Source organism: Vitis riparia, chromosome 14 (assembly GCF_004353265.1).
Source record: "Vitis riparia cultivar Riparia Gloire de Montpellier isolate 1030 chromosome 14, EGFV_Vit.rip_1.0, whole genome shotgun sequence".
In the NCBI taxonomy this organism is placed as follows: domain Eukaryota; kingdom Viridiplantae; phylum Streptophyta; class Magnoliopsida; order Vitales; family Vitaceae; genus Vitis; species Vitis riparia.
Genome location: NC_048444.1, coordinates 29,652,001 through 29,678,517, shown reverse-complemented (window position 1 = coordinate 29,678,517; position 26,517 = coordinate 29,652,001). Strand labels below are relative to the sequence as shown.

General features: G+C 36.6%; 1 protein-coding gene and 1 pseudogene across 2 annotated transcripts; one reads left to right on the top strand and one right to left on the bottom strand.

Annotated features, from left to right (window-relative positions):
• Positions 1-341: 341 nt before the first annotated feature.
• On the bottom strand, positions 342-3,906 carry LOC117931161 (annotated as a pseudogene).
• Positions 3,907-19,277: 15,371 nt separating this feature from the next.
• On the top strand, positions 19,278-26,300 carry LOC117930323 (phytochrome A1). Of its 2 annotated transcripts, none has more exons than XM_034850919.1 (5): positions 19,278-20,068; positions 20,815-22,878; positions 23,232-24,048; positions 25,109-25,399; positions 25,854-26,300. In XM_034850919.1, exons 2-5 carry the CDS (start codon positions 20,826-20,828, stop codon positions 26,065-26,067), a joined length of 3,375 nt encoding a protein of 1,124 aa, XP_034706810.1. In that variant the 5' UTR covers positions 19,278-20,068; positions 20,815-20,825; the 3' UTR covers positions 26,068-26,300. The 2 variants fall into 2 exon arrangements, with proteins under 2 accessions (XP_034706810.1, XP_034706812.1); XM_034850921.1 differs by having other exon boundaries at positions 20,052-20,136.
• Positions 26,301-26,517: the final 217 nt, after the last annotated feature.

Here is a 26,517-nt window from a genome sequence, read left to right as displayed (position 1 = left end):
CTTAAGAAAATGATGGATAATACTAATCATAGAAAATTTAAATGAAATTTTGCAAACACATAAGTTGACACAATGATATCTAAAATATGAACAGAATAAATGAAAAGAATACATGATAAGTATGTAATGTCTTGAGTGAAAAAAACGTAGCCATGAGTTTGTATACATGAACAACAACAAATAAAATTCCATATGATATAACAGTGCAATGTCTTAAGTAGAGTCTATGAAGCTACTTTAAAAAAATTAATTGATTTTAATATAACTTTCTCCAATAAAAAATAATTTCAAATTTTTTGCTATTTGTTTATGTTATTTCATACATTTTAAGTTATGGGAAAATGGAAATCTACTGATGCATGTCTAGATTTCTTAGTGTTTCATGCCCAAATGTAGACTTGCAGATGCATGGTAAGTAAGCTTTACATGCCTGGGAGGCCATGCTCAGATCAGAACTCTTTTCCACCAAACTGTCTAATTTCTCCCCTCGGGCCAGAACACTATCAATGGTCATGTGCTGTATCAGTAAGACAAGAAAACAGAAAAAGTCAGCAGAACATTTCAATTCTGCAACTGATATTCCTGATCAAAACAAGTACTTTTTAAACATTGATCCCTTCTAAATTTATATGCAAGCAAGTGAAGGAGGTGTTCAATCTCATCAGGAACTTGCACCCACATTGTAATACATTTTGTCAGTTGAACTACCAAGCATCTTCCACTTTTGGAAGATGATCCAAAATGAAGGCAAACCTTTTAGATTTTTCCTCCCATCATTTTTATCTACATAGATTTGCAGAATTTACATGAATTATCGGTCTACTGCACAGCTAAGCAATATGCCCCACAAAATATGGCCAGAAAAATCAAGGGTGGGAAACAATCATGAATGACACAAAGGATATTTTAAAACTGTTATTAACAGGTCCAGCCGTATTTGATTGGCTGGTGCTGCTAAATTGTCTAAAAGGGGATAATTGAATTTACACGGTTTCAAAGATGGAGAGTTCATTGCCAGAAGTAAATATGTGACGTTGCATACAAATTGAACCAAGAAACTCTATATGGCAGATGAAAAAGCAAATCCATGTGGAAGAAGCAAAAACAAATCTATATGTTTCCTTCCCAGTTCTATTCCCATGTTTTATGGTTATCAAACCAGGAAAGGACACAGGTGAGTTAGGGAGATGTTCACTGGTTCAACTGCTAGGTTCAATGGTCTTACTGCTAGGTTCACTTGATATATGCATAAACATAATGTTTATCATATATGTAACATAAAGGAATTTAAAGTACTGGAAACTGACATGGTTGCTGGGAACTAATACAGATGAAAGTGTCCTACACAGGACGCCCTAACTTACGGTGCTGTTCAATCTCCCATGAATATAAATGTACTAATTTTTTAATCAATTAGTACATTCCTTTTTTTGTATTTGTTTGTATATTTTCTATGTCTAGTTTGTCATCTCTTACATTAATGTTAGGCACTGGTAATGCAAAGATTTTGGGTAATGCATTTATATGAATCCACTAAAATAGGGAGTCACTGACAGATATAGCAACAACCAGAGTTGAAAACAAATTCCCGGGCTAACTTAAAAATCAGAATTAGCTTGATGGGGGAAAACCTTTTAAAGTTTATTCAAGGAAGAAAGGGAAGACCTAAGTAAACTTTAAGTATGATTAATATTAATTAGAATTGAATAGAGATTGGTATTTATTGGAGTCTAATTAGGATTAGCTAGTTGAGTTATAATATAATTAGAATTTGAGTCATGATAGGTTATTAGAGTCCTAGTAGATTTTGGATGTTATAATTAGAATTAGAATCATAATAGGTTATTAGAGTCCTAATAGACTTTGGATTTCTTAGAAAAAGCCTATAAATAGGCTAATCAATGTAAATCAAAGGAACGAATTTGATGAATAATATTATACTTTCTTTTATTGCAAAGTTGCAACCCTCAATGGTGAGAATCCTAGAAGGCCTTAGTGAGTCACTAAGGTTTTCCATCTTTTCTTCATTGTTTCTTCTTTCTCTCTATTTCTTATCTTATAATTTTCTTTACCATAAAGTTTATTCCTTGTTCCTCTCCTTACACCCTAAAAATAAAACCCTAGCCCATCTACCCTTGAGTGTAGGCAACCATCTTAGGGTTGTCCTACATCATAGCTACTTTTGATTTATGAATCTTTACCCGCAGCCAGATTAATCAAATGGACATTTTAAATTTAAGCTATATGAAGTGTTGTTTTTAGTCCAATCAGAAGTGTTACAAAAATTAGCATGCAGTATCCAACATAAATTCAGCAAGTATAGATTCATTTTAATGGTATAGTCATACAGACCCAGTCACATAACTTCTTTATTGACCACAAAGACAATTTTTTTTTTCTTTCTAAGTACTGAACAGGCCAAGGAATGTATGAATTGGAAGAAGGATAAAAACTTATCTTGGAGAAAATCAAAGTAGGGGGCAAAAGCACAAGGGAATAGTAGAAGAGTAATGGGGAGGCCGCAGAATGCATTACAAGTAAAATCTTGCACAATTTCAGCACTCACAAGGATAATTTTGGTCTCATCCAAATCCCTCTGAATTTTCAGCAACTTATCAGCCTCTGCAGGGTCCTGAAGAAGAAATTTGGTGCAAACAGATCATATTTAGCCAAGAAATTGAAGCTTAAAATCTTATCGACACCCAGTAGAATATTTTAAAGAAAGCAACAGAAGAAACTGAATAAAAATTTCTTAACAAGACAGAAAAGTACCTGAAATTTGGTTAGAGCGTCATTTAGATAAGGCCATGGTTGAGTGACATCTGCCTGAGCATTCCTCCAAGAATCCCCAAAATTCTTCTGATACTCTTCTAATACTGCCAAAAAATGTTGCTTTGTTTCTGTTAGACTAAGTTTAGTCATCAATCTATACTAACAATTTCTAGATTTCAGCAAATTCCTAGAAAAGAAAGTGGTCCTTTTCTCAACGAAAAAAATGTCAACATCCTTTATTTAAGCCCTCCCAAAAAAAGACTATTCAGATACTTTTTAGTATGTTTCTGTTGCTGATTTTAAAGTTATTCTTCAGTGGTAAAAAATTCAAAATTTGCAGTACTCTGAGTTGGTGCTTTTAAAGTTTCACATGAAAGGATCAACTTTTTGTTTGTTTTATTATCAATTTGCCATATGAAGGAATCTAAAAATGCAGACCTAGCCTAATCAAACCAAGCAGCATGATTCAAAACTTGATTTTTCCCACCCGGGGTTGCCAATATTATGCTAAGTGAAGTGAATTTGATCTGGGTTAATCTCCAATTATTAGAGGTCATCGGCTGAATTATGGTGTAAAAGAGCTGGGTTTGGGATGACTGACAATCTAATGCAACCCATTTTTATACCATTAGAAGACAATTTTGTAGAACCAAAGGACTCGGTACATAATAGCCAGAAACTGATAAGATGCTGCAATGTTTTGGAGTTTGAAGTACACCGAGCAAACAGTAAACAGAGTGCAGAGAGAATTTGGAGGTTTTAACATATGATACCTTGTTGAGAAGAGAAAAGGCACTTCGCACAGGGTAGTTGTCATCCATAAAGCCCAAAGCGCAGAGGCCATTTCTGTTGTAAGAATGAACCTTGTATTCTAAAACAAACAAATAGAATTATGTCAAAAAAGAAAGAGAAGCATGGAAAGCTAAAAAATGAAAGGTGCAACCTTGATGCTGGACAGATTGGCGCTGGGCAGGTGGGGTTCGTTTGGCCACGGTTCGTCCCACGAACACAATGAATTCCTTGGCACACTCCTCTGGAAATAGCCGAATTGGCTCACGTCGCATGCGTTGGCCAGGATCACAGGATCATGGAATCGCCTTGCCATTTCATTACCAGAAGAGCCGTTATCTTCATCCCTCTCCTCCCTTCAGTTTCACTTTATTTATGATTTGTCTACGCGCCTTCCCCTTCCCCTTTGCCTTCCATTTTACTTTAATAATCCTACAAAAGTAGAGAATAAAACTAATGCTAGAGCAGCAGGACCAGAATTAGAATTGATTCCCAGTCATGAGCCATTGGGCCATCAACATGGGAGGACTACATCTATTGAGAGACAAGACAGTTGGTAAGCAGAAGAATTAAAGGAAGACGGAATCTAGGACAAGTGGAGTGGGCGAGGGCCGCGAGATTGGCACAGCGGGGCCTAATTCTAATCCGCTTTCCCAATTCCAGAAACCAATCCAAATCACAAAGACACGTTATATGTATGTATATCATATTCATTTGCTTAACAAATCATGTCATGTGGACTAGTCTGCTGCCATAATTTCCTTGCTTTCTGCATACCGAGAACAAGACATCATCCATTTGCAGCATATGTCAGAATCTCAATTAATAATATCACAAATTTTTTTATAGCATTTATATAATAAAGACACGAGGAAGGCATATGAATTAGAATAATCAATTAATCCAACAACTGAAGTGAAAACTTAGAATTTGAGGGCGTCAGTTACTCTTCAACCAAAGTTGCATATCATGAGGCTTAAACTAATCAATCCCCATATTTTTGGGCTAGGCCTATATGGTTTCTGCCCATCAAAGTTTCTTAAGCCCACATTTTGGGCAATTAAACAAATACTCTCAAGTGTGAAGAAACTAGAGCCTAGGATATCTCATGGAAAAAGATGAGGAAAAAAGCAATTGCCTATTTTAGGTATTATATTAGTACAATCTCACACCATCATGTGTGAAATGAAACAAGTGTCTATGTTCTATAAAAGAAGTTGGAGTTGATACTTGAACAAAAATTGTTGGGAACAAAATCTTTTTGCTAAAGAAGTTAGTGAACATACATGATGAAGCTAAAAATGAAGAAATTCCAATGGTAGATCACTTGAATGTTTCTTAAAGAATGTGATAAATCAATTAGATGCTGTGAAAATGGCGATGGATGATGAGATACAAGTTTCCTTATTGTTATGTTAACTACCAAACAATTAAGAAACTTTTATTATTACTATTAGTAACTATTTTCTAAACGATGCATTGTTTATGAACTTGTGAAAAATAATGTGTACAATAAGGAGACAATAAGGAAAACTTCTAGCTCAAAAACACATAGAACTTCATTATAGAATGTAGATAAAGAAGTAAAAGTAAAGGACAAAAAGGTCACAATAAATCCAAATGAAGGTGTTAGTCCAAAGATAAAATTAAATACTTTTATTGTGGCAACAAGGAGCATATGAAAAAAAAATGTCATGTTTTGAAAAGAAAACTAAAGAGGCAGAATTATAAAAAGGAAGATGATAAGACACCATAACTTTACATCCAAGAGTGATGAAGTTTTGGTACTCCCAAATGAGTGTTTACATGTAGGTGACCAAAGAGTTGAGTGGATTGTAGACACTATTACTTCCAACTTGTTAGGATATAGCCCTTAGAAGCATGACTTGAAGTAATAAAATAAGTTTTCGTTAATATATTTATATATTAAGATTTTTTGTTCTCATTTATATCCTTAATTGCATTATTTATTATCTGAGCATTCATGCATGTATCACTTGCATTGTACGTGACTTGGGTGTTGGGATAAAGCCCTTAAAAGTGAGACATGATGTAACAAAGTTAAACTTAACCTTCCATTTGTTATCCACTTATGCATTGATATTGATTTGAGCATTCAGACTCATATAACTTGCATCATACATGATTTGGGTATATTAGGATTTGCACAGAAAATACAAGTATGTGTTCCTTACAAAATGATAAGTAGTTCACAATCAATTTATGAATTAAGGCAATCTAGTAGAGGTTGTAGTACATTATCTCCTTGTCTTGGTCGTCATGATGAGTTTCCTATGGTGAGTATATAATACAGTTACACATTAGACATGAATTATGGTGAATCATGACATAAGGTTATCGAATTGTCATGATTCACCAAGCTATTATACTATTGAAATTAACAAGAGATTTTGACTTATGAGAGAAACCCTAATATGACCATATATTCCTACAAATTAGGTCATTGTTGATGGGATTGGTGGTGACAAGTATTCTCAATAGAGACATCGTGATATCTCATGGGATTGAGACAACATGTCTCCTTAGGTGATCCAAAGGACATGTAATCATTAAATTTGTAGTCTTAGTAACTCTTTAAGTGGAGTTTGAAATATGCTCTTTATGAGTTAGAGTATGTCAATTAATCACATAATAAGAAGATCTATTATTGAAGGAATGGAAAGGTAATCTTAATAGGTTGATAATGCTACCTTATTAGATTATGAAAATCGGTTCATGGGGAATCTGCATATAGTGAATAGTAATTCACGAACTCGAATTTTAACTCATTGTAATTTTATAGGATGCTAAAATGCAGTGGACTCTTTTTAATGGAGTGTTGAGCCAACTTCAAAATTGGATTATGAGAGAGCTAGTATTTTCCTATGGATCTTAATGGTGCTTGCTTAAGCTCTTAGTTCATGGTAATACATTTTATTGGAAGGATTTAGGTTTCAAATTCATAAGTGTGCCTAAGGACGTTTTGGTAAAAGTGTAAAGTTGCACTATATCTTATGAATTGTCTTTCTAAACCAGTTTAATCAATTAATTGAAGCCCAATAAATCTAATTAGTTAATTAGAACTCAAGTGGGCTAGATTAGTTGACCTAAACCCAATTTAGACTTAAGTCACTTAAGCCCCAATAAGCTTTATAAATACCTCCTTAAGGGTTAGGGTTTTAGACATCTGTTTGTCATCTTATAGAGAGCCTCTAGAAAGATACCCTAGCCTCCCTCATAGGAAATGGAGAAACCTCACCTTTCTTTCATGCCTAGATCCATGTCAAGAAAGATTAGGTGGTTTATATGAAACAACCATAATTATTCATCTCAAATAGGAATAATTATTTAGTTGCAAGCTTAATAAATCTATATATGGGATATAGTTGTTGGGAACCTTGGATTACTCTGTTCTCATGCTCTGGATAGTGTAGAGTGCATGTAAATCTATCATAGGCTCTCTAAATCTATCACAACGGATAAACATTTATTTAAAAACAATATGGATACTATAAAAAACATAGATCTAGAGAATAAAGCCACATACCTTTGATCGAATGTTCTTGGATCAATTTTAATTCATGTAGATAACTCTAAAGTCATAATCGATATCGTAAACACCATGATCTTTCGCCCAATGACTCTTCCTTATGTCTAGGCACTGAGATAGTGACAATCTCAAGGGTGAAGGTTAGGGTTCTCTCTCTAGACTGAAGGGGAGAATGACAAGACTTGGAAACCCTAACCCCTAAAGGGGTATTTATAGGTTTCTTAATTGAGCTTAAGTGACTTAAACTTACCATGGGCTTGGATCATTTAATTTAGCCCAAAAAAGTTGCTAATAGATTAATTAACTATACAAGACTTTAATTAATCAATTAACCTAGCTAGTTTAGACATATCACTCACTTATCCTTGTGCAATCTTACGTAATTACCAAAACGTCTGTATGCAAAAAAGTGAACTAATTATCCATCCAACCCTTATAAACCATGCCATCAAGGAATATAAGCTTAGAGCGGGGGTCATTGGAACCCATAGGAGTACTAGCCCCCTCATAATTAAATTTTGAAATTGACTCAACATCCCACTACAAAGAGTCGACTGCACTCCAATACCTTATGTATATTACAACGAGACACCAAGTGCTCGGGTCCGTGACTTACTATATATTGCATGCAGACTCCCCATGAACTGGCGTCCGTAATATAACAAAGTAGTGTTATTACCTATCAAGATTATCTCTCCAATCCTTGAGTCACAAATCCCACTTATTATGTGATCAATTGACATACTTTACTTCCAAGGAACATATGTCAAATTCTACTAAAATAATTACTATGACCATAGATTTCATGATCGCATATCCTTTGGATCACTCAAAGGGACACACTGTCTCAATCCTATGAGATATCATGGTGTTTTTATTGAGAATACCTATTGCCACCAACCTCCATCAATAGTGACCCAATCCATAGGGATATATGACCATTTTAGGGTCTCGCCCATAGGTTAACGCCTCATGTTGATTTTGGCACAAACTCAATATCTTATCAAGGTTGAGAGTCGATACAATATAGTAACTTGGTGAATCATAATAATTGATAGTTTTGTGTCATGATTCATCGTAGGTACTGTTCAGTGTACATTACATACACTAGTGCACTCACTATAAGAAACTCATCTTGATCGCCAAGACAAGTCATCCCCCCAATTAGGAGGTGGTGTACTATAGTTTCTAGTGGATTGCCCAAATCTATAAACCAACTGTGGACAATTTTTCTACTTACAAGGAACCCATGACTTATATCTTTTGTACAACTCCTAATGGACCCAAGTCATATACCATGTAAGAGACATGAGGTGCATGCTCAAATTAATGTCAATACACCAAAGGGATATCAAGAGGATAGTTAAGTCTAACTTTGCTATATTGTGTCTTACTTTTAGGGGCTCAATCCCAACAATAACAAGCCTCTTGTTAATGGTATTTAAAATTTCATAATGTTATTTTTTCATTTAGTTTTATAGAAATTATTATAAATCAATGCCTATGCCAAAAGGTTAATAGGAGCAAAACATTTTTATTGGTCTTGTATGTTGGGAATATCTAAATCTATCTATTCTCATATCTAAATTGTTAAACTGCATGCGAATCTTTCCCAGGGCTACCTAGATCTAAGCACAATGGAAGCAATAACATTACAAACTTTTAGATCCAAAGAGGGAGAGGTCATACCTATGATATGTATGTTCTAATATCAAATCCAATTCGAAAATGAAGATTAGTAGACATCATAGATCTCATAAACCAAACTGTATTTCATTTGATAGCCATATTATTGGATCCTAGCATTGGAAAAGGTGGAATCCTTTTTGAAATGGTAGAAGCTAAGGTTCCGCTTTGGAGTCTAAATGGTAATGGTAAAGGTATAGATAAACCCCTAAGGAGGTTTATGTAGGCTTCCATATAGACTTAATTAAATGACTTAAGCTCATCTTGGTCTTATGTCATTTAATCTAGGTCACTTGGATCCTAATTAATTAATTAACCCTATTGAACTCCAATTAATTATTTTTCTCAGTCTAAAAAGACCATTCATAAGATCTAGTGCAACTTTGTATTTTTACTAAAATATTCTTATGCACACATATGAATTAGGAACCTAAAAATCACTTAACAAAAGTGTCATCAAGGAAAATGAGCTTAAGCAGGGACCATTGGGATCCATAGGAAAATAACAACTCCTTCACAATCTAATTCTGAAGTTGGTTTGACATCTCACTACAAAGAGTCATCTATACTCCAATATCCTATGATATTAAAATGAGATATAACTTAGGTTTGTGATCTACTACTATCCAATGTATGGAGACTCTCTACGAATTGGTGCTTGTAATTTAAGGAGGTATATGTTATCAACCTTTTAAGATTATTTCTTTAATCCTTGAGTCTCATATATTCCTATTATGCGATCAATTGACATACTCTAACTCACAAAAAAACATATGTCAAATTTCAATTAAATAATAATTATGACTATAATTTTCCTCACCACATATTCCTAGGATTACCCAAAGGGACATACTATCTCAAACCTATGAGATAACATGATGTTTATATAAAGGATTCTTGTTGTCACCTATCTTAATCAACATTAACCAAACCTATGGAGAACATATGACTACTTTAGGGTTCCAACCGTATATTAAAGCCACTAAAGACCTCAACACTAGTTCAATCTTCTTTCAAGGTTGAGGGCCTATGAAACATAGTAGCTTGGTGAATCATGACTATCCAATAGCTAATGTCATGATTCATTGTAACTCTTATCCAATGTGTAACCATACACATTAACTTACACTTACTATGAGAAAACCATCCTGATGAGCAAGACAAGTTATCCCTTTAATTAGAAAATAGTGCATTACAATATCTAATAGATTTCTTAAATCCATGAACCAATTATGAACTAGTTACCATCTTGCAAGGCACTCATGACATAGATCTTTTGTGCAACTCTTAATATACCCAAGTCATGTACAATGTAACTGATAGAGATGTGAATGGTCAAATAATTCAAATAACGATAGAAAAAGAAACCATAATCATAATAAATAAATTCATTTAGGACATTTATTTTGTTACATCATTTCTAGTTTTCAAGGGATCTATCCTAACACTAAATGTGGATCGTATTTTACTTACTTCAAATGATTTAATTTGGACTTGTTTCATGAGGTAAAGTGATTACTCTCATAACAGTTTGACATGAAAGATATGAATGAATCTTCTTATGTCATTAAAATAAAAATTGAGAGAGACAGATCTTAAGGGATATTAAGATTATCTCAAGAAGCCTATAATAATAAAGTTTTAGAGATATTTTGTATGAAAGTTATTTGGTGTTGCACCTATCATAAAAAGTGACATTCAAATTGAAACAACGCCTAAGAAATGATTTAGAAATCAAATAAATGAAGAACATTCCTTGTGCTTCTTTGAAAGTTTAATGAATGCTTAGGTTTGTACAATACTTGACATTGCATATGCAATAGTGATGTTGGGAAAATATCAAAGTAATCTAAGTTCGTAATATTGGAGAGCTGCAAAGAAAGTCATGCAATATCTTTAGAGGACTAAAGACAATAAGCTTAACTAAAACCAATTTGATCATTTGGAAGTGGTTTGATATTTAGATTTTGATTTTGTTGGATACCTTAACTATAGAAAGTTGGTATCAAGATATGTCTTCTTATTAGCTAGATAAGTTGTTTCTTGGAGAAGTATAAAGCAATCATTTGTTGCTACTTTTACCATAGAAGCGAAGTTTGTGTCACGCTTTGGTGCAACATCATTGAATATTTAGTTGAGGAGTTTTATCTTAAGGCTTAAGGTTGTTAACTCAATCACCAAGCCACTGGATATTTACTAGAATAACTTTACTTCAATGTTTTTAGCTAATAATAGTAAGAGCATAAGTCATAGTAAACACATCGACAAAGAGTACTTACTTATAGAGAACATGTGAAATCAAACAAGGTGGTTACTAAACACAGTAGTACTAAAATGATGATTATGAATCCTTGAAAAAAGGTTTACCGCTTAAGGCATATAAGGAACATGTTAAGCATATGAGACTCAATTTTATTTTATAGATTTCATATACTTAAAATATCCTTATGTTTGTATTGCCTTTGGTCGATATGATAAACTTCAATTGTTTCAAATTTGTCTTCTCATTTTTATGTATGCATAAGTTTAGAAAATGACAATATGGATGTTAAAATATTAAGTAGACACTAAATGAGAATTTGGGAGCTCATTAAGGAAATTTCCAAATTCTTCCCCAAAGCTTTCTCTCAAAAGCTCTCATCCAAACCTAGTAGGAAAACTCTCAAATCCTAGCTAAAGACTAAAGAATAACCAAGGCCAAATAAATCCTCCAAAATTTCCCCTCAACCTAATGTAAAGCTCCCTTCTACCTGTTCTCTCTTGTGCTTTTTATAAGCCAATCCTAAATTGCACCACTTGTTTTCCTCTAAATTTCAACATGTCTACTTCCCTCATTCTTCTTACATTTTTTTATTTATTTTTATCTCAAGAAATTGAACGATGGACCTCCAAGTTTTAACATGTGTTCCTCTCCAATCCAAGGCATAATTGAATAATATTTTTCATCTAGGCTTCAACTAATATGGAGATTGTCGATATTACATGAAAAATGTGAAACTCAACAAGTAATAAAAAATTTGGATTGTGATATTTCTAATTCAATTATGAAATCTCTATGGAAGAGTGGGCACCCAAAATCAAAATTCCAAATTAGGATTTAAGAATTGCTTTGAAAATTGGTTTAGGGAAGTAAACACCTAAAACTAAAAAATTTTGATTCAAGCTTTTGATTTTGAAATCAATTTTATTACCTTAATATTTGTGCAAAACTTACCTAATTTCATCCAAGACTAACTGAACCCAAAGAAAACAAACAAAAGTCTTCAAATTGGAGTTAGGGCACTTATTAGATTAGTATGGTTGAGGTGTGATAGAGCAGCATCCTTAAAGTATAACAAGGAATCAACGTCTTACCTCTAGGATTCAACAACCAATAACTCACCACACTCTCCTTGGACGAGAAATAGTATTACTAAAAAATGAAGGACTATAGGCAAGAACAAACTCTACTATCATTACTAGGGAAGTATTTGAACTAGGATGAGTTACAATAAGATGTTGTGTTGTACTAACTATGGTGGATAAGACTGTTGGAATCTCTAGATTGCTCCATTAAAAGCCTTATGCTTTTAGGATGTATGCAAAACTATCTTAAGGATTTCTAGATTTATGCAATGGAAGCATTCAAAACATTGAATCAAATAAAATTATGTCATCAAATCAATTTTAGTTGGTGAAGACATAATTTTAGTTGGTGAAGAAGCCGATGTAGATTTCAAAAACTAAGAGATCTATCACTCGATGGTCCCTTTTCCCAAATCTAGGCACTTGGGGATGGTAGAATCTTCTTAGAGAGGCAGTGGCTAGGTTTTGTCTCTTTGGATTCTAAAACATAAAAAAAAAAAAAAAAAAAAAAACTAAAACCCTAACCCCTAAAGGGATTTACATAGGCTGTCATGTGGGCTTAAGTGATTTGCACATCTTGGGCTTGTGTCACTTAATTCTACCCACTTGGATCATAATTGATTAATTAGCCTTATTAGGCTCAAATTAATCAATTATCATAGTTTAAAGATAATATTCATAAGCTCCTATGCAATATTGTGTTTTTATTAAAATGCCCTTATGCACTAATGTGAATAAATAACTCAACTAACCCTAAAATACTATGCCACATAGGAATATAAGCTTGAATGGGGACCACTAAGACCCATAGGAAAATATGGTTCCCTTAAAATCCAATTGTGAAGTTGATTCAATATTCCACTACAAAGAGTCAATTGTACTTTAATATCATATGATATTAGATTGAAATAGAACTTAGGTCTGTGATATACTATCCACTACATGTAAACTATCAATGAACTAGTGTCCATGTTTAGTTAGGTATATTTTTTCAACCTCTCAAGATTACCTCTCCAATCCTTAAGTTACAAATTTTCCTATTATGTAATCAATTGATACATTCTAGGTCACAAAAGACTATGTCAAATTCTACTTAAGGAATTATTGCAATGTCATAGATTTCATGATTATAAGTCCTTAGGTTCCCCAAAAGGATACACTATCTCAATCTATTGAGATATCATAGTACTTTTATTGAAAACACCTCTTGTCAGTAGTATCTATTAATAGTGATTCTATTTGTAAAGAATATATGACCACCTTAGAGTCTCACTCATAGATCAAAGCCTCTTGATGATTTCAACATAGACCCAATGTCCTTTTAAGGTTGAGATTCCATACAGTATAATAGTTTGGTGAATCATGATTACTTAATAGTTAATGTCATAATTTGTCATAAGTCTTATCTAATCTATAACCATACACACTTATGCACTCACCATGGAAAACTTGTCTCAATAACCAAGACAAGTTATCTCTCCAATTAAAAGGTAGTGTACTATAACTTCATATAGATTGTCTAAGTCCATGGATTAATTATGAACAACTCAACAATATTGCAAGAAACACATTATTTGGGTCTTCTAATGCATCCAAGTTATGTATAATGCAAGTGATGTAAGTTTGAATGCTCAAATCAATATCAATGCAAACAATGGATAAAATAGTGGAAACTCAAATCTAACTTTGTTACTCTATTCTAACAAAGATTGCAACATTGATGGTGGGATTGAATTGTAACAGTGATGGTGTGTCTATAACAGCTAGTAATGGTGATAAAAGAATAAGATTGACAATAATTGGTGTTGTGGTCGATTGTTGTGAATGATTGGACTACAATAGGCAAGAATAAGGAATGGCAACAGTGGAAGTAGTAGTGATGGATGAGGCACTAACTAGTAGGGAATGGTAGCAACAATAATGGAGCAGAATCTTCAAAAAGCAAAGGATGGAGCAATTTTCTGTGAATGAGAGACTTTAAGAGAAAGGAAGCTTTTTATAAGTTGAGTTCTAACAGAACTCTCCTATTAAGGAGAAACGATCAACTCCACTAAAATCTCTAATTGGGAAATGACCCAGTCTGAGACTCTAACCGGGAAGGTGGGATAGTGGGACCTAATTGGTGTTGGGCTTTGTGGAGCCTAGTTTTTTTTTATCCGGTTTGACGACTCGACCCGAATAATATTGCATGGCTTTTTAATGGGAGATTTATTGAGGCCTGTTGGGCCCGTTTAGCCCATTGTGGAACCACCTTTTATAATTAGGGTTTTTTTAGTGTGGTGGGGTTGTCGTGTTATATATAGAGAGAGAATATTGTAGTCGTTATGTTGTACTCTGTATTCTTCCCTGATAATAGTGATATCCTTGCAACTCCGTGGATGTAGACAAATTGCCGAACCACGTAAATACTATCTTGTGCGTGCGATTGTTTTTTTTTTTTTTTTGCGTGTGTTTTCTCTAATTTTTGTTTTTCACGGGTTGGGAATTCGGTTTAATTCCCTACAACTGGTATCAGAGCCTAGGGTTAGGTTTGAGTGGGAGCAATGGCAGAGGAAGCAGGAAATGCGTCTGGAATCGAAAAGTTTGATGGCACCGCAGACTTAGTCACATGAGTGAGAAAGGGATGAAGATGTTGTTGTCAAAAGGAAAACTACCAGAATTGAAGTCCATTGATTTTGACATTTGTGAAAGTTGCATCTTAGGAAAGCAAAAAAAGGTGAGCTTCTTGAAAACTGGCAGGACACCGAAGGCTGAAAAATTGGAACTGGTATACACTGATTTGTGGGGGCCTTCTCCGGTTGCATCCTTAGGAGGTTCAAGGTACTACATCACTTTTATTGATGACTCAAGTAGAAAGGTATGGGTTTATTTTCTGAAAAATAAATCTGATGTATTTGAAACTTTTAAGAAGTGGAATGCCATGGTTGAGACAGAAACAGGTTTAAAATAAAATGTTTGAGGTCAGATAATGGAGGAGAGTACATAGATGGAGGGTTCAGTGACTATTGTGCTGCATAGGGAATTAGGATGGAGAAGACCATTCCTGGGACACCATAACAGAATGGTGTGGCTCAGCGCATGAACAGAACTCTCAATGAGCGTGCTAGAAGTATGAGGTTGCATGCTGGACTACCAAAAACTTTTTGGGCTGATACTGTTAGCACTGCAACTTACCTAATAAACAGAGGACCATCAGTTCTCATGGAGTTCAGACTTATTGAGGAGGTTTGGAGCGGTAAAGAGGTGAAGTTTTCACATTTAAAAGTTTTTGGTTGTGTTTCTTATGTTCATATTGATTCTGATGCTCATAGTAAACTTGATGCAAAGTCAAAAATATGTTTTTTCATTAGCTATGGTGATGAAAAATTTGGCTATAGGTTTTGGGATGAACAAAACAGGAAAATCATCAGAAGTAGAAATGTGATATTTAATGAACAGGTTATGTATAAGGACAGGTCAACTGTAGTGTCAGATGTTATAGAGATAGATCAAAAGAAATATGAGTTTGTCAACTTAGATGAATTGACTGAAAGTACTGTCCAAAAAGGGGGTGAAGAAGATAAGGAGAATGTAAATTCACAGGTAGATTTGAGTACACTTGTAGCTGAAGTTCGCAGATCTTCTAGGAACATTAGACCTCCGCAACGTTATTCACCTGTTTTAAATTATCTCCTGTTGACTGATGGTGGTGAGCCAAAGTGTTATGATGAAGCCTTGCAAGATGAGAATTCAAGCAAGTGGGAGTTAGCCATGAAGGATGAGATGGATTCCTTGTTGGGGAATCAGACATGGGAACTGACTGAATTGCCAGTAGGAAAGAAGGCTTTGCACAACAAGTGGGTATACAGAATAAAGAATAAGTATGATGGTAGCAAACATTACAAGGCCAGATTAGTTGTTAAAGGGTTCCAGCAGAAGGAGGGCATTGACTACATAGAGATATTTTCTCCAGTTGTGAAGATGTCAACAATTAGACTTGTACTTGGAATGGTGGCTGCAGAAAACTTACATCTTGAGCAGTTAGATGTGAAGACAACATTTCTTCATGGTGACTTGGAGGAAGACCTTTACATGATTCAACCAGAAGGGTTCATTGTTCAGGGACAAGAAGATCTAGTCTGCAAATTGAGAAAGAGCTTGTATGGCCTTAAACAAGCTCCTAGACAGTGGTACAAGAAGTTTGACAATTTTATGCATAGAATTGGGTTCAAGAGATGTGAAGCTGATCATTGTTGCTATGTTAAGTCTTTTGACAATTCTTACATCATATTACTGTTGTATGTGGATGATATGCTTATTGTAGGGTCTGACATTGAGAAGATTAATAATTTGAAGAAGCAATTGTCCAAACAGTTTGCAATGAAGGATTTGGGAGCTGCAAAGCAAATCCTTGGTATGAGAATCATTAGAGACAAGGCTAATGGTACATTGAAGCTTTCACAGTCAAAGTATGTGAAAAAAGTTCTCAGAAGGTTCAACATGAATGAAGCTAAACTAGTGAGCACACCATTGGGTAGTCATTTCAAACTAAGCAAAGAACAGTCACCGAAGACAGAAGAAGAAAGAGACCATATGAGCAAGGTGCCCCATGCCTCAGCTATTGACAGCTTGATGTATGCTATGGTGTGTACAAGGCCAGACATTGCACATGCAGTGGGAGTTGTGAGCAGATTCATGAGTAAGCCTGGAAAGCAGCATTGGGAGGCAGTCAAGTGGATTCTAAGATATCTGAAGGGTTCATTAGATACATGTCTTTGCTTCACAGGTGCAAGTTTGAAACTGCAGGGTTATGTAGATGCTAATTTTGCTGGTGATATTGATAGTAGAAAGAGTACTATTAGGTTTGTTTTTACTCTAGGTGGTACAACTATATCATGGACTTCAAATCTACAGAAGATTGTTACTTTGTCTACTACAGAAGCTGAGTATGTTGCAGCAACTGAAGCTGGAAAGGAGATGATTTGGCTACATGGTTTCTTAGATGAATTGGGTAAGAAGCAAGAGATGGACATTCTACACAGTGACAGTCAGAGTGCAATTTTTCTTGCCAAAAATTCGGCTTTTCATTCAAAGTCGAAACATATACAAACAAAATACCACTTTATCCGTTATCTTGTTGAGGATAAACTGGTAATACTTGAGAAGATTTGTGGATCTAAGAACCCTGCAGACATGTTGACTAAGGGTGTCACTATTGAGAAGTTGAAGCTGCGCGCAGCTTCAATTGGTCTTCTAGCTTGAGGATAGGAGGATGAGTTGTAGGAATGAGGGATTGTTTCTTGGAGGATAGCGGTTTGATGTTGGTGATTGGACTAGTCTCCAAGTGGGAGATTTGTTAGGCTTTGTGGAGCCTAGTTTTGTTTGATCTGGTTTGACGACCCGACCCGAATAATATTGCATGGCTTTTTAATGGGAGATTTATTGAGGCCTGTTGGGCCCGTTTGGCCCATTGTGGAACCACCTTTTGTAATTAGGGTTTTTTAGTGTGGTGGGGTTGCTGTGTTATATATATAGAGAGAATATTGTAGCCGCTATGTTGTACTCTGTATTCTTCCCTGATAATAGTGATATCCTTGCAATTCCGTGGATATAGGCAAATTGCCGAACCACGTAAATATTGTCTTGTGCGTGTGATTGTTTTTTTTTTTTGCGTGTGTTTTTTCTAATTTTTGTTTCTCATGGGTTGGGAATTCGGTTTAATTCCCTACAATTGGTACATTCATCAACTTCTCAAACCGTCCAAGGACTTTAGAGAAGAGGCCCTCGTGTAGTATCTCGCTTGTCACTAAACCAAGTTCTGTTCTTGTTTAGACCTTGTCTCTCCACTTTGCATGCTTGGTGAGCAGCAACCGAAATTCCACCACGCGCCTAGATTAAAAGGTAGCATTAGGCTGAGGCATATGGCACTGGCAAGGACTTTCAAGAGAACCAACTTCGCAGTCAATTGTAATAACAAAGAGTGATGCCAACATCTTTTCATTTACGCATTACGAATCTCTCTAAATGTAGGTTTCCCCACTAGTTTACCTATTGAATTTATTTGTTATTTACTAATCAGGAGCAGACAGTTAATGACATATGTAAGGGTGACAAAATCGTCAAGAATATAAGACAGTAGCGCTCACATTAGCAACTATAGAAGTTGTGAAAAGCAAGAGCTAATGGAAGTTCATGGGTCGAGCTAATGATGCAATAACATGTGTAAGGCAAATTGAAATCTTGAAATGTTTCGGAGATTTTTCTGAGATAAACAATATGGCGATGTTTAGAAATTCTGTGCTTAAGACTAGATCTTATGATTCCAACCCCTCAACCCCCAACCCAACTCCACAGCTCCTAAAGTGCCCTTCCTTTGTGAGAAGGTGAATTTGAGTGAGCAGAGTTAACTCATCCACAACCGGAATCCAATTCCAGTGATGATAATAAGCCGCTTTAAGCTGCCCAGGAGTAGTCTGATTATTGCATGGAACAGAGTTAAAAGCCATCTTCCATTGGATGAGGATAGATAGTAGGAAACCTTATTTGTTATTAGCCAGGGGAGGCACAAAAACATGGTTGGCCAGGAAAGCTAACAACTTCATAATGCACACCCAGTCTATTCCAGCCCATTTCTACATCCAATCCACCAACAAAGGGGAATATATATATATATATATATATATATTAATAAATACAAAAATATCCAAAGGGGAGGAGACAGAAGAGGTTCAGAGTGCCATTGGATTCGATTTCCGTAATATAATACTAATAGAGGAAAGTGTGCAATGAGAGCCGTCCTCTTTTTCCCAATATAATACAGCCACTGACTCACATGGCTTTGCGGAGGATCAACCATATCCTTTATTTAATTCACATCCCGCATTGAAAGCCCAGCCAAAAGGGAATGGAAAATGGGAAATCTATAGGCGTTGAGAACCGACATCAGCCCAACCCTCCATTCGTTCATCCATGTTTGCAGAGTCACCGCCTTTCCCAGAGAGTAAATGGGAAATCAATATCACTGCCCAATAGGAAAGGGTAAAAGTGGTGAGTCAGCCGGATACAGGGTGTATGGTGTATGTATGGGCAATTGGGGATGGGAGAATGGGAGAATGGAGACAAATACAAAGTGGGTGGTGGGTGGAGGATGGTGCGTGGGTCAGAAGGCGGGTAATCGGGAATCTGACCCACAGGCCGATCGGCAGGAATCATGATCATCTGGGTCTGACACGGGAGTGTTGTCTACACGTGAATCCCATAACGCACTCTCTTGTTGCTACCCGAGGCATGGGCTGTCAATCTCCGCTCTTCTTCTGGATCACTTCCACTACGCTCAGCCTCACCCAAGCCAAACCCCTTTTATCATTTTTTTTATTTGACTTTAGACATGACAGAACAAACAAAACTAAAGCAATATATTTTTCCCCTTTTTCTTTACTTCCAAATTCTGAGTTTTTTTGAGTTGGATTTCTTTATAAATTATAATCAACATATAAAAGTCAGTTGGGCACTTGGAACAGGAACGAATCAAAACTCCAGTTTATGCTATTTATAGTGTGATCAACTACCTCTATTATCCATCTTTGGAAACCAAAACCAAACCCAAACCCAAACGGCCAAACCCATGGGTTTTCTAGTGCTCGGCATGTTATTCCAGTCAAATCTCTCCCCCTTCTCAATGCATTGGAGAATGTTCAATTAATATATTATAATAGAGATGCACGCCAGAGCAAACCTAAGGTAATTTCTCTATTTCTCTGAGCAATTGGGTATGGCCCGTGCTCCCCTTTAAGGGTTCAGATGAGACGGTGATCGAGGCTCCCGGGTGATGGATTTTAAGCTATTTCTATTCTCAAGTTGGGGTTTGCTCAGCTGAGTTGGGACTTCTACTTTCGAGCTCTTTAGCTCTGGGATTAGTGTCTTTTGCATTCTGCAATTCTAAAGAGGGTCAGTTTTTACATCATCTTCCCTCTCTATTTTAAGAGAAAAAGTCCCTTATTTTGCACTTATCTACTGTGAGTACTCTCTGCAACTTATCTGTTTTCTTACAAGTTTCCCTTTTGAGATGATTGGGTACCCTGTGGGGGTGGTTCTTGTGTACTAGCTTTCTCCTTGGAGCAGGTTTTTCATTTTCCTTTTACACTATACTTATTTTCTTATTCTTCATCTAGTGATGTGGATATCTGATAGAGGAAATGTTTACTCTGTTGATGCTTAAAATTATAGGATGAAGAAATTTGTATTGAAACAAGGCCGTCAGTATTTATTATCAGTAATTTAAAAAAATTTAGTCACTGATAGGACTTAACCTGTTTTTGATGAAAAAATGTTCTTGTAACTTAAGATGGATCCTCAAGCATCTGTGTTTGTCTGCCGTTGGGGTTAGAACACAAGTGCCTTGGATTCCCTATAACTGAGTTTCTCATCTTGATGGGGTTTTTTTCCCCTTCAAAATTTGGATATTACCAGAGCCATATATAACAAACGCTATTACTAAAACTGTTGCTCTTATCATCCGTATTGATATCACTATTATAGTGTAATCATTCTTCCTCTTCTTTTTCTTGTTGTTCTTGTTGTCACTGCTATAACTATCATTATTGTTATTGTTCTCAACATCTTTGAAGTTATTTTTCTTATCTCACATTCAATTTTGCCTTGTTAGTTTTATAATTTTTTTTTTCTCTTCTCAGTTGGAGGAAAAATGTCTTCTTCTAGACCCACTCAGTCATCCAGCACTTCAGGTCGATCAAAACACAGTGCTAGGATTATTGCTCAGACCACCGTGGATGCAAAGCTACATGCGGATTTTGAGGAGTCAGGTAGTTCATTTGACTACTCAAGTTCAGTGCGTTTTACTCCAGCTGGTGGAGATCAACAGCCCAGATCTGACAAAGTAACAACAGCTTACCTCCATCACATACAGAAAGGCAAACTGATCCAACCATTTGGCTCTTTGTTAGCCCTAGATGAGAAAACTTTCAAAGTCATTGCCTACAGTGAAAATGCCCCTGAAATGTTGACAATGGTTAGTCATGCAGTCCCAAGCGTTGGTGAGCATCCAGTTCTGGGCATTGGTACTGATGTGAGGACCATCTTCAGTGGCCCCAGTGCATCTGCACTGCACAAGGCCTTAGGATTTGGAGAGGTTTCTCTTCTGAATCCCATCTTAGTCCATTGCAAAACCTCAGGGAAGCCCTTTTATGCAATCATCCATAGGGTCACTGGTAGCTTGATCATTGACTTTGAACCGGTGAAGCCTTACGAAGTTCCCATGACTGCTGCTGGTGCCCTGCAATCCTATAAGCTTGCAGCGAAAGCAATCACGAGGTTGCAGTCACTGCCTAGTGGTAGCTTGGAAAGGCTTTGTGATACAATGGTTCAAGAGGTTTTTGAACTCACTGGTTATGACAGGGTGATGGCTTATAAATTTCATGATGACGACCATGGGGAGGTTGTCTCTGAGATAACAAAGCCAGGCCTTGAGCCATATCTGGGTTTACATTATCCTGCCACAGATATCCCTCAGGCTGCACGTTTCTTATTCATGAAGAATAAGGTCCGAATGATCTGTGATTGTCGTGCAAAACACATACAGGTGCTTCAAGATGAGAAACTCCCATTTGATTTAACATTATGTGGTTCAACACTACGGGCTCCACACAGTTGCCATGTACAGTATATGGAGAACATGAATTCAATTGCTTCTCTTGTTATGGCAGTTGTTGTCAATGACGGGGATGAAGAGGGTGAAAGCTCTAATTCTGGGCAGCCACAGAAGAGAAAGAGGCTTTGGGGTTTAGTGGTTTGCCATCATACAACTCCAAGGTTTGTTCCCTTCCCTCTTCGCTATGCTTGCGAGTTTCTAGCTCAAGTGTTTGCCATCCATGTCAATAAGGAGTTAGAATTAGAAAGTCAGATTCTTGAGAAGAATATTCTGCGTACACAGACACTCTTGTGTGATATGCTGATGCGAGATGCGCCCTTAGGCATAGTGTCACAGAGCCCAAATGTAATGGATCTTGTGAAATGTGATGGAGCTGCTCTACTATACAAAAATAAAGTATGGAGATTGGGAATAACTCCAAGTGACTTCCAGTTGCATGATATCTGTTCATGGCTATCCGAGTACCACATGGATTCAACTGGTTTAAGCACAGATAGCTTGTATGATGCAGGATACCCAGGGGCTCTTGCCCTTGGTGATGCAGTTTGTGGGATGGCAGCTGTGAAGATAACTTCAAAGGATACCCTTTTCTGGTTCCGGTCCCACACAGCTGCAGAAGTTCGATGGGGTGGGGCAAAGCATGAACCAGGTGAGAAGGATGATGGTAGGAAGATGCACCCAAGATCATCATTTAAAGCTTTCCTTGAAGTCGTTAAGACGAGGAGTTTACCTTGGAAGGACTATGAAATGGATGCAATCCATTCTTTGCAGCTTATCCTTAGGAATGCTTTCAAAGATTCTGAGGCCATGGATGTAAACACCAATGCGATCCACACAAAGCTCAATGACCTAAAAATTGAAGGAATGCAAGAGCTAGAAGCAGTGACCAGTGAGATGGTCCGTTTGATTGAAACAGCCAGTGTGCCAATCTTGGCAGTTGATGTTGATGGTCTGGTTAATGGATGGAATACAAAAATTTCTGAGTTGACTAGTCTGCCTGTAGATAAAGCAATTGGGATGCATTTGCTCACGCTTGTGGAAGATTCTTCAGCTGATACTGTAAAAAAGATGTTGCATTTGGCGTTGCAGGGTATGCCTTACTTATCAGTTCTAGTTGTAATAAATAGATGTACAGGGATGCTTGTGTGCACACCCATGTGCAAGCAGACATGCATGTGTTTGGTAACTGATTTAATGTGCATTGCATGTTCATCACAATGCTATGGAAGAGTAAAAACTCGAACCTCCATGTCTTCAAACATTATATCCTTAAAATGGGGAACATTTTATCCTGATCAGGAAAAATGGGAAAAAGGTTGTGTGTGCATGCTTGCATATGTTTTGTGTGGCTGGGTGAAATAAAGGGATTCAGTTTTTATCTCTAATACTTATCTTTAATTTACATCAATTTGATTTTTTCCCTTCTGCCTTTTTTCTGATCAGGTCAAGAGGAGCAAAATGTCCAATTTGAGATCAAAACTCATGGGTCTAAAAGAGACTCTGGCCCCATCAGCTTAGTTGTAAATGCTTGTGCAAGCAGGGATCTCCTTGAAAATGTTGTGGGGGTATGTTTTGTGGCCCAAGATATAACCAGTCAGAAGACGGTGATGGATAAGTTCACCCGAATTGAAGGTGATTACAAAGCAATAGTACAGAACCCAAACCCATTGATTCCCCCAATATTTGGCACAGATGAATTTGGCTGGTGCTCTGAGTGGAATCCGGCAATGGTAAAGTTATCTGGGTGGAATCGGGAAGAAGTTATGGATAAAATGCTTTTAGGGGAAGTGTTTGGGACCCATATGGCATGCTGTCGTCTCAAGAATCGAGAGGCTTTTGTTGGTTTGGGGATTGTGCTCAATAGTGTTATGACTGGTCGGGAATCAGAAAAGGTTTCCTTTGGTTTCTTTTCAAAGAGTGGGAAGTATGTAGAATGCCTGCTTTCTGTGAGCAAGAAATTGGACAGAGAGGGTGCAGTCACTGGGGTATTTTGCTTCTTGCAGTTAGCTAGCCAAGAGCTGCAACAAGCACTTCATATCCAGCGGTTGTCGGAGCAAACTGCCTTGAAGAGATTGAAAGCATTGGCTTATATAAAAAGGCAGATCAAGAATCCTCTTTCTGGGATTATCTTTTCTCGGAAGATGATGGAGGATACTGATTTGGGAGAGGAACAGCAACAGATTCTTCATACTAGTGCTCAGTGCCAGCGTCAACTCAGCAAGATTCTTGATGACCATGATCTTGATAGTATTATTGAAGGGTATGATAAAATCAACTCTATTCACTTTTGATAATTTTGCTATGCTCTTGCATTAAGCAACTTCATTTTTATGCATTTTTTTGTTAATCAAAATGGCAATGGAGTAAACTGGCTCACCGCCTCAGCCTGTATCCTCATTCTCATTTGAACAGAATCTATATTTTCCTGTAGATCAATCTTTCTACAACTCCTTCAGGCTGCCTAGGAGGTCATATATAGCTTCTCATGATCTTCCATGTGAATTTACCTTATGATGAAGATCCCGAGATTCTTAGAGAAATTTATAGACTAAATTTGAATGCTATTCTTGAATAGAGGTTTTTGTGAGGAGTCCTAATTTTAGAATTTTGTGTTTGCTCAAGTTGTCCTGCTTTGTTTACAAAAATTGTTAACACTTCGATACATGAAATATTTTGTTGCTTTAACTGTTATCTTAGTTGCTACTCCATCATATGAGGGCTGATCGGGGTCTCCCAGCTGATATGGTTCGAGGCTATGGACAAAATACCACTAAGGGCCTAAGCTTCACCAACTATTATCATTCTCATCATGTCCCCATTTGGAATGAATGAGCCTCTTTGAATGAATGTTTGAGAAGCATAAATTAATTTTCAAGAGCATTTTTGTGTGTTTAAGATAGACTAGGATGATCCCCTGAAGCTTGGCTCAAGTGGCAATTTGTTGGGATGGGGCTTGGGAAGGTTCCACATTGGGATCCATGCAACAGCAAAGAAAAATATTGAAAACAAGATCCACTAGGATGAGATAAAAAGAGGATAAAGCAATGCACTTCAGAGTTTCTTGTGTCTAACATTGAATGGGATGGGTATGTGATCCATGTTAAAGTACCTTTCAGTTGTACTCAAATAGTTACCATTTTCTGTGCATGAAAATTCCTCATTTTAGTGGTTCAGTCACATGATGAAGACTTGAGAAACTATTGGGCCATTAATTGAGGAATGATAAAAGAGTTGAAGGAGTATAACTCTGTTTCTTAGATGTTTCTCACTATTACCTGTTGGAATCTTATACCATCCTTTTTCATCTCAATTTGTAACAGTTACTTGGATCTGGAAATGGTCGAGTTTACTCTGCGTGAAGTATTGGTTGCCTCCATCAGCCAGGTCATGATAAAGAGTAATGGAAAGGGTATTCAAATAGTTAATGATGCGGAAGAGGGGATCATGACTGAAACACTCTATGGAGATGGTCTTAGGCTTCAACAGGTGCTAGCTGATTTCTTGTTGATATCAGTAAATTTTACACCAGGTGGAGGCCAGCTTTCTGTTGCAGCTAGTTTGATCAAAGATCGGTTGGGGGAATCTGTCCATCTTGTGCATCTGGAACTCAGGTATAGCTTCTGGACCCTAGATATGATTTGTTTTAGGTGTATATATATTCATAGTTGGCATAATATTTTTTACAATTTGTGGGTGGCAAATATCAGAAAAATTCCCAGATTGTGTATGCTACGTCAAAACTAAATGATTCTTCTGTATATAGTCTGTACATCACCATATCATGTAGGAAATGGAAGGAAATTGGTGGTTTAGGAGCGCAGATGGGAATGGGGAGATAGGATAGGGTTGGTCTTGATCATCTGGTCTATCCCTTCAGAAACTGCCTAGCTGATCTCCCTTGGGCGGATGGTTGACCTGATGTTATAATCATCCCATTGATTTTGTACATCCAATATAAAATAGAAGAATGTGATGTTTATTGAAAGTATTTCCTGGTATATGGATTCTTTTATTCAGAAAATTAAGCAGTCAAAGTCACCTGTTGGGTTTGTTTTGTTGATTCAGGATAACACATGCAGGAAATGGGGTACCAGAACAATTGCTGAACCAGATGTTTGGAAACAATGGAGACGCGTCTGAGGAGGGCATAAGTCTGCTTATCAGCAGGAAACTGGTGAAGCTGATGAATGGGGATGTCCAGTATCTAAGGGAAGCGGGGAAATCGACTTTCATCATATCAATCGAACTAGCTGCTGCTAGAAAGAAGCCACAGGCCTAAATAACCGTGTGAGGAAGCAAGATCACAGTCTGGTTTGTACAGGCAAAAGAGAATGGAGTGTAATGTTGTTGTACTATGCCACGCACTGTGGTAGGCTTGTTTTTCTTTTTTAATCTTGGCTTTACTCTGATTGTGTTGTTTCAGCTTTCAAGTTGTACATATTGATGTGCCATCGTTGATAAACATTTGTTTTAAATTTTAATCACTGCACGACCAGTTCTTGGATTGAAAAATCCAGTTGCAGATGTCCAATTTGTGATGATTAAGAATTAAGACAGCAGCAGATAATAATCATCACAAACTGCCTTAAAGAGAACCTTTAACTTTAACGTGCATGAGAAAGGACTCCCCAAACCTTACCAAAAAATTCAAACAGATTTGGCATAAGTCTGTAAATTTAAGCTTGTTTTCTCCTCCGGTTCTATTTTCTTTTCTACCGTTCTTTATCAT